This window comes from Haliaeetus albicilla, chromosome 3 (assembly GCF_947461875.1).
Source record: "Haliaeetus albicilla chromosome 3, bHalAlb1.1, whole genome shotgun sequence".
NCBI classification, from domain to species: Eukaryota; Metazoa; Chordata; class Aves; order Accipitriformes; family Accipitridae; genus Haliaeetus; species Haliaeetus albicilla.
In genome coordinates this window covers 77,031,678-77,044,146 of record NC_091485.1, presented here as the reverse complement: position 1 = coordinate 77,044,146, position 12,469 = coordinate 77,031,678, and the positions used below count along the sequence as shown (strand labels likewise).

The 12,469-nt window shown below is 57.8% G+C and overlaps 1 protein-coding gene across 2 annotated transcripts in view; it reads left to right on the top strand.

Moving 5' to 3' along the window:
• Positions 1 to 251: 251 nt before the first annotated feature.
• MROH1 (maestro heat like repeat family member 1) overlaps positions 252 to 12,469 on the top strand; it is a 57,433-nt gene continuing 45,215 nt past the window's right edge. For both annotated transcript variants that reach the window (XM_069780265.1, XM_069780264.1), the window contains exons 1-7: positions 252 to 325; positions 1,245 to 1,640; positions 3,692 to 3,837; positions 4,230 to 4,361; positions 4,906 to 5,068; positions 6,476 to 6,574; positions 11,922 to 12,073. In XM_069780265.1, the coding sequence (XP_069636366.1) occupies positions 1,619 to 1,640; positions 3,692 to 3,837; positions 4,230 to 4,361; positions 4,906 to 5,068; positions 6,476 to 6,574; positions 11,922 to 12,073 (714 nt within the window). In that variant the 5' untranslated portion in view covers positions 252 to 325; positions 1,245 to 1,618. The remainder of the gene's footprint in view (positions 326 to 1,244; positions 1,641 to 3,691; positions 3,838 to 4,229; positions 4,362 to 4,905; positions 5,069 to 6,475; positions 6,575 to 11,921; positions 12,074 to 12,469) is intronic.

Genomic DNA, 12,469 nt, shown 5'->3' with positions numbered 1-12,469 from the left:
ACCCCCCGGACCCCCCAAAAAGTCGTCGTCGTCCCCCCCCCGTGTCCACGGACGCGCTGCCCCACGGGGCTCGGCGGGGGCGGCGCCGTTCAGCTCCGCTAGGGGGCGCCGGTGGCGCGGTACCGCACCACCGGCGCCCCCTAGCGGAGCTGAGCGACACCGCCCCCGCCGGCGCGCAAAGCCACCGCCCACCCTATCTTCGCTCGTCACCCTGCGCGGGAGGGCGTGGTCTTTGGGGAGGCGTGGCAAAGGGGGGCGTGGCGCGCGTACCCGGAAGCGGCGCCGGGGGCGGGGCCGAGCAGGTCCCGGTGCGGCGGCTCCCGCGGTGAGTGAGGCCGGTGGGAGCGGGGAGGGGGACGCGGGGATTTTGGGGATGTAGAGGGGGTAGTTGGGACGGGCGAGGGGGGACCCGGTACTGCCCGCTCCCTAGCCGGTGGGGAGCTGCTTGCTCTCCTCGGGGGGCTCTGGGACCTAGGGGTACCGCTCCGGTACAGCCCCCCCGTTCCAGCCTTCCCGCTCCCGGGGGAAATTAACCCCCGTGGGGCTTCCCCGTGGAGACCCACCGTTGAGGGCGAAGCTCTGGTACCCGTTGCCAGAGCCCCCCGCCGCTGGGAAGCCGGGAGGGTCGTAGCCCACCCACCCACCCACCCCCACGCCGGGCGGTGGGATTCCCTTCCCGGCTGCGTTTCTTCCCGTGGAAAGCCACGGCGAGGCTTGCCTTCTTTCGACCTCCTCCGTGACACGGTCCCCGCTCCGTAGGGGAGGCAAATGGGGTTGTAAAAGGTCGGGGTGCCGCGGCAAAGCCGGGCAACGAGCCCTTTGGGACCGGTTTGGCTGGCTGCCTGACCTGGCCGGGGTGGAGAAGGCTCCGTAGGCAACGCCGGGCTTGGGGCAGAAGGGAAAGTCTTGAATGTCGGCCCTCAAATCTTATCTCACTGAAAACTTGTTCTCGTCCATCCTGGAGCTGGTCGGTTAAAGGACCTAGACCCAACTCTACCCCCATGGCAGGGCCCCCATCCCTGGAAACTTTGCTCCCTCCCTTTTCTTCTTGGTTTTAGGGACAAATATTTGGAGCGCGGCCTCAGCTCCTGCAGCGCGCGAGGGGATCGCTAACACCATCTCACCGAATCTAGGGGCTGTGGTTACAAACAGCGATTCCTCGCAATAACGCGAGGGGAAATGGCGTGGGGTGGTTTAGCTTTCTAAGTCTGTTTCGCTGATGTAAAATGTCCTCCCGTTTGCAGGTCACGAAGGAAGACGTGGAGGGGAGCGGAACCCGGGATGCGCTCCCTCCGGCTCCGACCTCTATAGGGACGGTGCTGGGGACCGATGGAAGCGCAGCGCCTGCTGCCTGCTGGCCTCTCGGAAGCAGAACTCGGGCAGGTCATCGTCTGCCTGCAAGGAACTGCTGTTTTGCCTTCCCCACGGCTACTGTAGAGCATCTCCTCCACCTCGCTGCGCCCAGCATTGGCTTTCCGACCCGGACCGGAACCGCAAACAGTCTTCTCCGTGAAAGTAAAGGCAGCGTGTAAAAATAGGTTCCCCAGGGATCCCCGGGTTTGAGACGGAGGAAGCTGCCAACTGCCTTCTGCTGGTGGGGAAGCTGAAAACACGGAGCATGATGGAGTCACGGATAAAACGTGAGTACGGGAGCGTGGTGGGAGCGGGCAAGGGGCTTTGGTGCACCGGCCCTGCCGTGGGAGTCTCCTTCCCTCCAGCCACAGCCCCCCTTCGCCTCGGGCTGCTCGTTCTGCCCGGCTCCAGCGCAGCTTTTCTGCGCCGCTTCCGTGGGGACGGAGCCGGGTGGGAAGTCTCCCTCTCTCGCTAATAAGGCTAAATTGCCTCGTCGGTGCCCTGGGGGGAGCTCAGCTCTGCCTCCGCCGTCTGCGGTGGAGCAGACAGCGAAGCTGCCGGACCCGGGCTGCTGTAGATCTCTGCAGCATCTGGAGAGACGTACTGGTCGGGGATGGGAGGAGGGAGCGGTTCTCTGTGCACAGTAATTCCCTGCCCTAGAAATTAATCTCGGGCCTTGTCTCTGCTGCAAATTGCATAAGCTTAAATAGTCTCTAAATGTTTAAACTGGTGTTAAACCCTTGTGCATTTCCTATATTAATCCCAGCCAGCTTTGAAATTAATCTCCCCCCCCCTTTTTTTTTCTCTTTTCTTAAGGGCAATAAAGAATTTTCTGGTTTAATTAAGCCACGGGGAAGGGGTAGCTTGGGGTGGGAGCAGGGATTACCTTCAGCAGCAGCACCAGGTCACGTTGGCTTTAACGTGACAGCGTGGCAAACATCTCCACAACCCCCTTGGAAAATGAAAACCCCTAAAGTGGGGCATCTTTCGGCCATGGGGCGGGACTGTGTGGCCGTTCAGGCAGACGATGCGAGGACAGGCAGCTCCTCCTGGCCTGGAAGTGCTGGCCGCAGCAGGAGGGGAGGGGACGAGAGATGCTGTCACCTTCCTCGTTCCAGCCTCGGGGACAGCTGCCGATGCTTTTGAGGCAGCGTGGCGTCCCCTCAGGACTGGGCATCCCGGTGGGTCTTCGCATCCCCGCGTGAAGGCACGTCCTCGGACGAGGGGCTGTGGCATCGCGGAGGCCGTGTGCGGTCGCTGGCCCCGTGGTGCTCTACGGGCTCTTTGCAGAGAGCTTGCAGGTGACCTGCTCTGTAACTAATTAACCTTATTACGACAAAGGCCCTAATGAGAAATTCACCGCTCCACAATAACAATTAGGCTCTTGGAGCAGAGTCGCTGGCTGGTGGGTGTGAGGGAGCAGCTCTGGTCCACAGCAGCAACACAGGCGCCTGGCTCGCCGCTGGCAGGACCTCGGTGGGTTCCGTCCCGCTGTCGGATTGACCGTTGGGGCGGCCTTTTTAATAGGGACCCCGTAACCTCAGGCAGTGACGGGTGTTTTGCTTGGGGATGGTGCCCCAGGGCCAGGACAAGGGCCACCATCACCTGCGCTCCTGGGGCTGTTCTCACGTGGCAGCTGGTTAGCATGGCTGGGGAAATCTTTGCCAGATATTAGCTCTTAACTGATGGCGTCCGTTCACCTTCGTAGAGCCTCATCTGGTGGTGAGATTCAGCGGCATGACCACGGGGGCCAGAGGGCTCCTCCAGCCCCTGACCCTCAAGGATGTGCCCGTGGTAGGTCCCACGTCGTGTCAGCCCTGTGCAGGTTCCCCAGGCACCTCAGGCGGTGCCAGCACCCAGCTGCAGAGCGGAGCCCGTGCCCCGGTGCTGCTTCCCAGCCCTGGTCTCAAATCTCCAGTGTAATAAATCCCTCCTTCTCCTTGCTCCAGCAAGAAACCTTAGAGCCAAGTTCACCTTGACTCAGAGGCTGACGCAGTGCTGAGTGGTATTTGCAGGGTCTGCAGTAAAAAACCTGTGAAGCGTTCAGCCCTGCTTGGGGGATGAGGATGAATGAGCCCTTGGGGAATAGGGAAGGGCCATGTGCGGGGTGTCTTCATCTTCAAGGTGAGTTGTCTTGGGTGGTGAGCCCAGAAGAAAGGGTTTTGGTAGGTGCTTGTTGAGTGGGAAACAAAAGAGCCAGCAAAGCTTAATTTAGTTGTGCACAAGGCTCATGGAAGGATGGATGAAAATGCACAGAGGCTCTTCTGTTGCTGCTCTTGTTAGTCCAGGAGATGTTCAGGGAATACAAAAATCTTTGCAACTTGCCTGTCTTGCTCAGGGCTTGCTACGACGTTGATGGATGCCACAACAGATAAGGACCCGCTAGTCCAGGAGCAGATCTACAATGCTTTGTGCTACCTGGGGGAGTCCGAGCCGGAGGAGATCCTCAACTCCTGTGATGAGTACCTCCGGCAGCATGACAAGGTAGGGGTCTGCTCTGCTTGGTCCTGGGAATGTCAGCAGCATAAGAAATATTTCTGGGCAGCTCAGGGATATTGGCTCTATCAGCAAGTGAGGGAGATATCTGGGAGGATCTGGGTGACAAGAGTGGTGGACCAGCTGGCTAAGAAGTCTGGTCCAAGGCGCTGGAGTTGTGCAGGTGAAGAAACCGTGATAATACGCTGTCGTGAATGAGAAACGGAGTAAAGCTGGTTGGTGGTCCAAGTCATTGCCTTTTCCCGTGCAGGCGGTGTGGTGGAAATGCTAGCTGGTCCCTGGCCGGGCAGCTCTGGGACATGCAGGTTTCACCTGCCCTGGGGCAGCTGCGGTGCCTTGCTCAGCTTGGCTGACCGGCCGCTTTCTCCTTCCCTTTTCAGCTGGCTTACCCTCACCGGGTGATCATCCTGAAGGCAATGGAAACTGTGGTGAAGAACAACATTGCCCTCTTGGACAAAAGCACAGCGAAGGTGGTTATCTTCCTGGCATCTAATGAAATGACCAAGTCAAAGGTATGACCTTTGAAGCTCTAGCTCTTCCTGTTGTTCTTGGCCAGGCCCTTTCTGCCCCTGATGCTGTTGTCGCAGTAAATGCTGCGTGTCTGGGGGTGCCGCAGGGGTAGCAGTTACTGGGACCCCTTTTGTGGAAGGAAAGGGCTAATTACATGTAGTCTTCTGGATTTGGGATGGTGGAAGGAGTAAGGGATGGGCTACGTTCCTCTCTCTGGGGAGAGATGAGGATGGTTTGGCTGATGGTTTTCTTCCAGCATGGCATGCATACACAGCTACATAAAATTTGGATGCTGAAAAGGACCTGGGCAGGCAGGTGGGTATTAGAGCAGGAAGGAGGCAGTGCCTTGAGAGGCTGCAGGTCCATGTGGGAAAAAGATCACGTCTGAATCTTGAGCCTGTTGCTTAGCCCGCCCTGTGCAATTCCCCATGGCGTTTGGAGCCAGGCGTGACGCATGGCATTTAAATGAGGCAGAAGCAGACTCCTGGGGAGGCCGTGCTTCTGACGCGGTGTCTGTTCTGATGTGGTTTCCTCCGTCCGTGCCAGGAGGTGATCCGGGACTGGCAGCAAGCCGCGAGCAACGTCCTTGTTGCGGTGGGGCAGCGCTTCATCAACAAGGTGATGGAGGAGGTGCTCACCAAATTTCAGCCAGGGATCCTGCCGCACTACTTCGTCATGCAGACGTTTGCAAACCTCTCCGTGTCGAACGGTGAGTTGGCAACCTGCTGCCTCTGTGTGCGGCTGCTGCTCTGCTTTGGAAAGACCTGTGGAAGGGTTGTGTGGTTTGGGTGTTGTGTGGTTCGGGTGTCGTAGTTCACGCTGTACCTGAACGGCTCTGTGGTGGGGCACCTCCACAGCGTTGCACATGCTAAGCCAGCCAGCGTGCTTCAAAACAAACTTCTCGGGATCTTACAGCTTAGACTTGATGCTGCTAAACAATTGAGGTGTTTGCTCAATGCACTCAATGCTCATTTGCAAAATGACTTGGTGAAGAAATGTGCTCAAAAAAAAGAGTGAATGCCAGTATGGCAAGGAGCAGTGCTGTCAATGGGAATGACTTCCTTGTGGTGTCCTTTATTCCCCTTCTCTTCAGAAGAGATGGGGCACAAGAAGAGGAAGGCCAGTGCTGCGGGAAGCTGGCATTGGGAGGAGATTTGGAGAACCCTGCTCTCTTTTTGGCTGCTCTTCACAGGGAGCTGCTGGGACTCCGTCACCAGCGCTGAGATGGGGAGCTGAGGGCAGTCCCTCATCTAAGGGTCACAGGGGAGCACGAGTGGGCAGCGTCAGCTGTCTTGGCTCATCTTGCAGCAGCCAGAGCAGAGCTCCTGATACCGTGCTGCTCTCCCCGTGGCTCTGGAAGCGGGCAAGCTCCTCTTGGTGCCCTGGGGAAAAGGGAAAAGCCATGGTGGAGGCCTCGGCTCTGCCCTGGGGTGCTGGTACTTGTCCGTGTGTCCCTGCAGTAGCTGGAGGAAGCATTCCTCACGGGGGTGGAGGGATGGGATGCTCTCTGTCCAGCTGGGCAGAGGTTGCTGGAGCCCTGGGGAGGAGAGGGGGCACCTGGCATGTGCCTGGCAATGCCCAGAGCGCAGAGGAGCTGAGTCCCTGTAAAAGTGCCCTGAACTTAGAAATCCAGTGCAGCTCAGGTTCACAGCTCAGCTGAGCTCTTTAAAATGGCTGCTGCTTAAAAGCAGCGGGAATTGGAACTGCCTGGCCCTCGTCCTTAGAGAATTCCCTGCTGGGCTCTTGTCTCCAGCCAGCCCAGAAAGACCAAGTTTAAAAATGATAATTCTAGGACAGGACTTCTGAAAAGAAGTCTGGCTGCAGAAAGATTGGCTGATGCCAGCAGCAGGTGGGACGTAGCCCGTAGCTCACCGACTTTGAGAAGCGGTTGTGAATTTCAGGGGTGTGAGCTGCTGCTGCAGTAGAGCCGACTCCGCTGTGTGCTGGGGCTGTTGGCATCTCTTGTGTGGCAAAATCGGGCTCCTGGCTGCGGCGAGCTGGGTTTCTTTGGCTGCCCGTGCAATCCTGCTGGATCTGCGTCCTGCGTAGGCTGGGGTGGCTGCAGAGCAGCACTTGTGTGTTTGCTGCAAGTGAGCCTCTCCTGCTTCCTTCCCAGTGTTTGGAATGGTGCCTTTTCTCAACTCCATCCTCGGGACGATGCTGCCCATGCTGGGAATGGCCAAACAGGACCACATGAAGTCTGTCTTCTGCTATGGTAAGGTTTTTCTGGATCTTCTGAGACTGCAGTGATTTTTAGATGTGTTGCGGGAGGCTCTTTCCTTTCTCTGGAAAAGGAGGGACTGTGGATGGGGGCTGGAGAGGTGGCTCGGATGGGCCTTTCTTGAATGTCCGGGAGCAGGGACCTGGCTGGCTCTGGGGAGGGATGGATGGCTGTCCGCTCTAGGTCACTGGGATCCAGCAAAAGTCTTCTCCATCTCCTGTCTCATCCCTGTCACTCCCATTTCGTAGCCCAGTGAGTACTGGTGCCTTTCGCTTTCTCCTCTGGCAAAGAGCACACAGATAAGCCAGAGCTGTCCTGACTCAGGTCAAGGTGACCGGCCCAGTGGGATGTGGAAGGAGGGAGGGATGTGTTACCTAAGACCCTCTCGTAAACCAGACTGTCCCTTTATTAAGACCACGAATCTGGCACCTTGCAACAGCGCAAGCGTTAGCCCTGATAGGAGTTGTGGGGAGGCTGGGATGCAGCAACGGTGCCAGGCCAGCTCTCGTGCCAGCCAGTTCTGTAATTCTCAGAAGCCGTTTTCAGGATGTGACACTTCTGGTGGGCTGGCAGGATGTCACGGGGCTTTCTTCTTGTGACGCCTTCTTCCAGCCCTGGGCTTGCTGAAAGCCGCCGCTTGTTCAGCAGGGTTTGATGTGGAAATACCAGCACTGACACAGCTGGAAAACAGCCTACTTGGTCGTCCCTCGGTCTCCAGCTGGAGCCGATCCACCTTCACCTGGACACGGTGGCCCATTGCGGTTGGCTCCTGGTCCAAGTTGCTTTGTGTTTGTTCACCAGCGAGATGTTCTCCTGAGTGTGGGGCGGTAGCGTCTGCACCTCGGACCGCAGGACGGTCCGCAGCCCTCAGCGGGCACGGCATGACAGCCTTGTTAATATCCAGCAGAGGATCCTCAGGATTTGTGGTTTTCTTTCCATAGCTGGGCAAAAATAAAAGGTGGTCTGGGGGAGCGCAGGTTCAAGGGCTCTAACAGATACCACGGGAGCTGCTGGAGCACACCACTGGTGCAGTCGCTCTTATCTCTTGCTGATACTTGCATCCAAGGCCTGGGAATGCTGGTGTGGCTCTGTGTGTCGAGGAATGAATGGGATGAGTGGGAGCCACCCGAGCAGCCCTGTAAACTGCAGGGATGGATGTAGGACTATGTTCAGCAGCATCTCTTTCTCCTGGAAACGATGATGTTTGTGTCTGAACTCGTCACTGGGATCCGCTGCAGTCTAGTAACAGTCTTACACTGTCGGACTTGAAGGGCTGCTTCAACTTAAGAGCTCTTGTTCTGTTGTGTTGAGCTCAAAGCAAGAAAGTGCAGCTCTCAAGCTGTTTCTGTCCAGGTGTGTTCTCAGAAAGTCAAAGCCAAGGTCAGGCGATCTGTGAATATGAAGCATCCTCCTTCGATCAAGTACAACCAAACCCCTGAGCTGGTTTAGCCACGGAGATTGTTGGTGTTGGCAGCTCAGGTAGTTTAGGCTGGCTGCGGGTGACTGCAGATAGCGGGCTGTGTGTTTACAGACGGGAGGTCTGCTGCTATTCCTGTCCGAGACGGCTTATCAGCGGTGCCTGGCCCTGTGAGAAAGGAATCCTTCTGCTCGGGTGTGGTGGGGAGGACCAGCATGGCCCGTGGGGCTGGTAAAACTCACTTCTGAGGTTTGGGTGGCTCTTCCCAGAGCAGCCTTCTGCCATCAGCCGCTCTTCCTCCTTCATCGCTTCCAGCAATCCCTTCTTTTGGCTTTCTGCTCCCTACTCTCCCTGCTTGGTCCCGAGAAACGTGACGTCCCGGCTCCACACATGTTCCTCCCAAAACGATCGTGTAGCTGCTGCCACCGAGGCATGGTCAGTTCGCTGCTCTTGCAGCGCACTTGCAACCTCTTAATCGCATCTTAAAGCACGTGAAGTCTCTAAAGCGTTGCCAGTGCTGGGGAGCACAGGGGGATGAGCGTATTTAAGGAGCCCCGTGCAGGTCAGGAGCAGGTCCTGCCCTGATCCCAAAATCCCTGCCTGCCCATGGTCAGTCCTCGCCACCGCTCCTGTCCACCACGGACGTCGGAGTGTGCGAAAACCTGGGCTGAGGGCTTGAGTATAGGCAGGTGTGCCTCCCCAGACCTTCCCAAAAGCGTGAGGAGGCCATGGCGTGGGTATTAGGATGCCAGGAGGGGATGTCCCGTCTCCGGTAGCTGCCTGCTGCCAGCGGGGTTCAGCTGCCTGCAAAACTCGGAAGACGTTGCCTGCAGGCGTGCTGGATTTCTGGCTCCGTATGGTTTCTGTATAATTTTTTTTGCCAAAGTTTTCAATATCTGAAAGGCAGTTGAGGCAACTCTGGAGTCAGCACAACCATGCAAGACGGGCAGATCTTCTCAGGGTGGTTTTGCTGTTCCAGGGTGGCCCAGTGCAGGGGGACAGTGGCAGGGAGGTACCAGGCTACAGGATAGTTAGATGGAGCTTGATCTGGGCTGAATGCGGGGATGGAGAGATGGATGCGAGGATGTGATGCTGGCTTTACCGCTCTAGAGGAGCCAGCAAAGTACCGCTTTCTGCCTTGGGAGTGGTGCTGCCCTCAGCGGCCCCGCTGTAGGGAAGGGAATGAGCTTCCCAGCTGTGTCCTAAAACCTTGCTGGCTGGAGTAGGAATTGCCCTGGGCTCCTGGCTACAAGCTTTTTTCAAAAAAAAAACCCCAAAACAAACAAACCAAAAAAAAGTAAAGCCAGCCGTAATATTGCCTGTTGCCCTCGCATCCACCTGGCTTTAAGCTGGGGGAGGACTTCTAGGTGACGTTTTTGGCTAGAGATGTTCACTTTTGTCAAGACAAACCTCTCACAGGAACTTCAGGAGGGCTCAACCTAAGCAAGGGTATTTTGACTCCAGCCTGAAGATGGAGTGAAAATGGAGTATAGATAGGGTCTAGATTTTGTTCCCTGCTCCAGAAAGGTGCTGGGTGTGACGGAGGTGAGCTGGGAACCTTCCTGACCCCTCTGAGGTGGGTATCGGTGGGAATTCAGTTTCTGCCCAAAGAGCAGCCGGACCTGCCCCACTGTAGGTGCGTTCCCGGCAGCGTGCACTCTGCTTCGCAGCGCTGGACCCTTCTGCTGGTGGTCCATCTTCCCTGCGGCACAGGGAAGCCCTTCCCATCTGTCTGAGCCGTGGGGAGCAGGTTGGGGGGTTCCTGACCCGCAGCAGAAGACCAGGGCTCAGCCCGGAGGGTGGTGATGATGATGATGATCTCTTCCAGCAGGCAGGGCAGTACTTGCAGTACTCCTTTCTTGCGTGCCGCCGGCTGGGTCGCAGGAGGGAGGGTGAGGAGGCATGTGATTGAAATGATCTGGCTTTGGTACGAGGTCGCGGAGTGACTCAGCATCTCTGATCCTACCGGGTTGAAAATAAACATCTGCTGTAGGCGAGGAGGGAGCGGAGGCTGTGCAACCGCGGCCGCGTCAGCCTCGGTGTGTGGTGCTGGGCAGGGTCCCAGGCTCTTTCCTCGGGAGCCCCCTCTCCTCCTCTTCCTCCTCCTGCGGGAATCTGCTTCCTCCTCTGGGCGCGATAACGTGGGTGCATCAGTCTTGTGCTCAGCATGGGGACCCGGAGAGCTGGCGTGCCCTTGAGTCATCTCGCGTTCTCGGGGGGCCATGTCAGACTCTCTGTCCCATGGGCTTGAGGGCTCAGGCACGACCGGGCTCCAGAGTCCCCAGTGGGTAGCGTGGGCACCCGGTGGACCGCACCAGGCGGTCCCTGTGCCAGAAACGCTGCGCTCCTCCGTCACATCTTGCTGCGACGTGGGGCCAGCCGCTTGTTTCCTTCGGCCTCCTATCTTCTCCTGCTATCTTACTGCGGGGAAACCTCCTCCCTGGGCTACCAGGCCGTTGTGGGGCTTTTTTCTTTGCCCCATTTAGTGTGGGACGTGGCTTGTAAGGTCTCCTTCCCCGGAGGAGCTGAGCAGGCTCCTGCTCAGAAACTTTGTGGCAGGAGCGGGGCTGCTTGGTCCTGTGGGTATCCCATGGGTGCAGCGGCCCCTTCCCTGGGTTGCTGCTGTAGGATCATCCACAGGAGCTGTCCTTCTGTAGCAGGAGAGGGGCCGATGAGCTCGTCCCAGGCAGGCTGCTCCGGATGTCCCTGCTTGAGCCAGGGCTTGGGCCAGGTGAGGTGCGTCCATCCTTGAGCAGGCTGTGATCCTTCTCCTCTCCCCTGTGCCTCAGCATCACCCCTCACAGGTCCCATTCTGGTCCTCGATGGCCCGTGGCGATGCCGGCAGCCAGGGCTCTGGACCCGGCCGGGTCAGCAGCACAGCTCCGCAAGCCCCAGGCCGCTTCCTTCGTTAGGAAACGGCCAGCAAAGGGTGAGAAAGCTGGAAGAGCCTCACTGGGCATTAGTGGATTAAGGAAGGGAGCACACACATGCCCCCAGCAGCACGCGGAGGGAAAGCCGGGTCCGTGCAGGTGTGCTCTGGTGCCCGGGGGTCCCAGGGACAGGGCTGGAAGGAGCTGAGGGATGGGCAGACGTCCAGCTGGGGCTGTGGGTCGGACGGGGCTCAGCCTGGAGAGGTTTGTGCTGATCATCTGGAGCAACGTTCCTGCACAGGAGCTCCAGGAGCCTTTTTGGTGCGCTCCACTGTTGGATAACTTCCAAAGTAAAACTAGGGGGGTGTTCGGAGCCCTCGGGAGATGTCAGCTGAGACCTGCTCCTGGTGTTAGGTGATCCCTCAGCTGCCCCAGGAACTCTGTAAAGCTTTGGGGAACCCGTAAAGCCGTGGCAAAGGCTTCCTCGGGGGGGAGATGGAAGATGGGTGTCCCCTGCAGTCAGCAGTCTCTAGCTGAGCCTTGCATCTGAGCCAGGATGCGTGCCTTTACGTAAACGTACTCTTGTCACCGGTCCAATTCACAGGAGAAAAATAACATGTGCTCACATGCAGTGCTTGCTGGCCCAGGGACCAGACAAACTTGTTGAGGCGCGGTGCTCTGGCTTGCCTGTGGCTGCGAGGATGTAATAGGGCTTGGCTGCCCTAGCTGCTAACGAATGCATAGAAATAACCCATGTGGCAAGTCCAGGCTCCTGTGGGTCAGTGGAGTTGGGTCTCTGGAGTTGGTTATATCAGCCCTGGCCCGGGAAGCATAAAGCAGCCTGTATCTCTGGCGTGGCTGCCTGCCAGGATGCCTTGTAGCCAGGGCACCTCTTGGGAAGTCTCTCAGCCTGCCAGGGAGAGTCCTGGTGCATCTGCTATCCCTTGAGATGCTGCCCAGTAAAACAGCACGTCAACCATCTGCTTTCTGGAGGGGCTAGAACAAACACCGTCTTGTACGCCTGGAAAATCTAACTGCGCGATCTGTCTCTTAGCTTTGCAGCACTTCAGTGAGAGCATCCAGGAGTACTTGGCAAACTTGGACAAGGCCCCGGACCCCACGGTCAGGAAGGACACCTTCTCAAATGAGATCTTCAGTGCGTACGAAGTGCTTTTCAACAGCTGGCTGCAGCACCGGGAAGCCAAGGTGGGGGGACGTGGGGCACGGTGGGACCTCCCTGGGTGCGGAGTCGGGGGCTCTTAGTCTGACATTGGCCTTGCAGGATCTCAGCTCTGCTCTTTCGTAAGGATGTGGCCCCCAGAAGAGCAAGCCCCCGGCTCCCATTTAGGGCTGGATGCTTTTCTCCTTGTGCCCTGCAGCTCTGCTGGGTCCCCTCTGTCCTCGTGTCCCATATGTGACACGTGCGGAACGGGTCCCTTGCTCCCCGTTGCTGGAAAGCAGAGGATGGGGTGCTTCTGCAGCCCTTTGGGGGACACTCAGGGCATACGCCACAGCTGGGAGATGGCTGGCCAGGTTTTGTCCTCTGCAGGCATGGCTGACTTATTTAGGCATCCCCCTTCTCTGCTGAGCACCCCTTGTGCT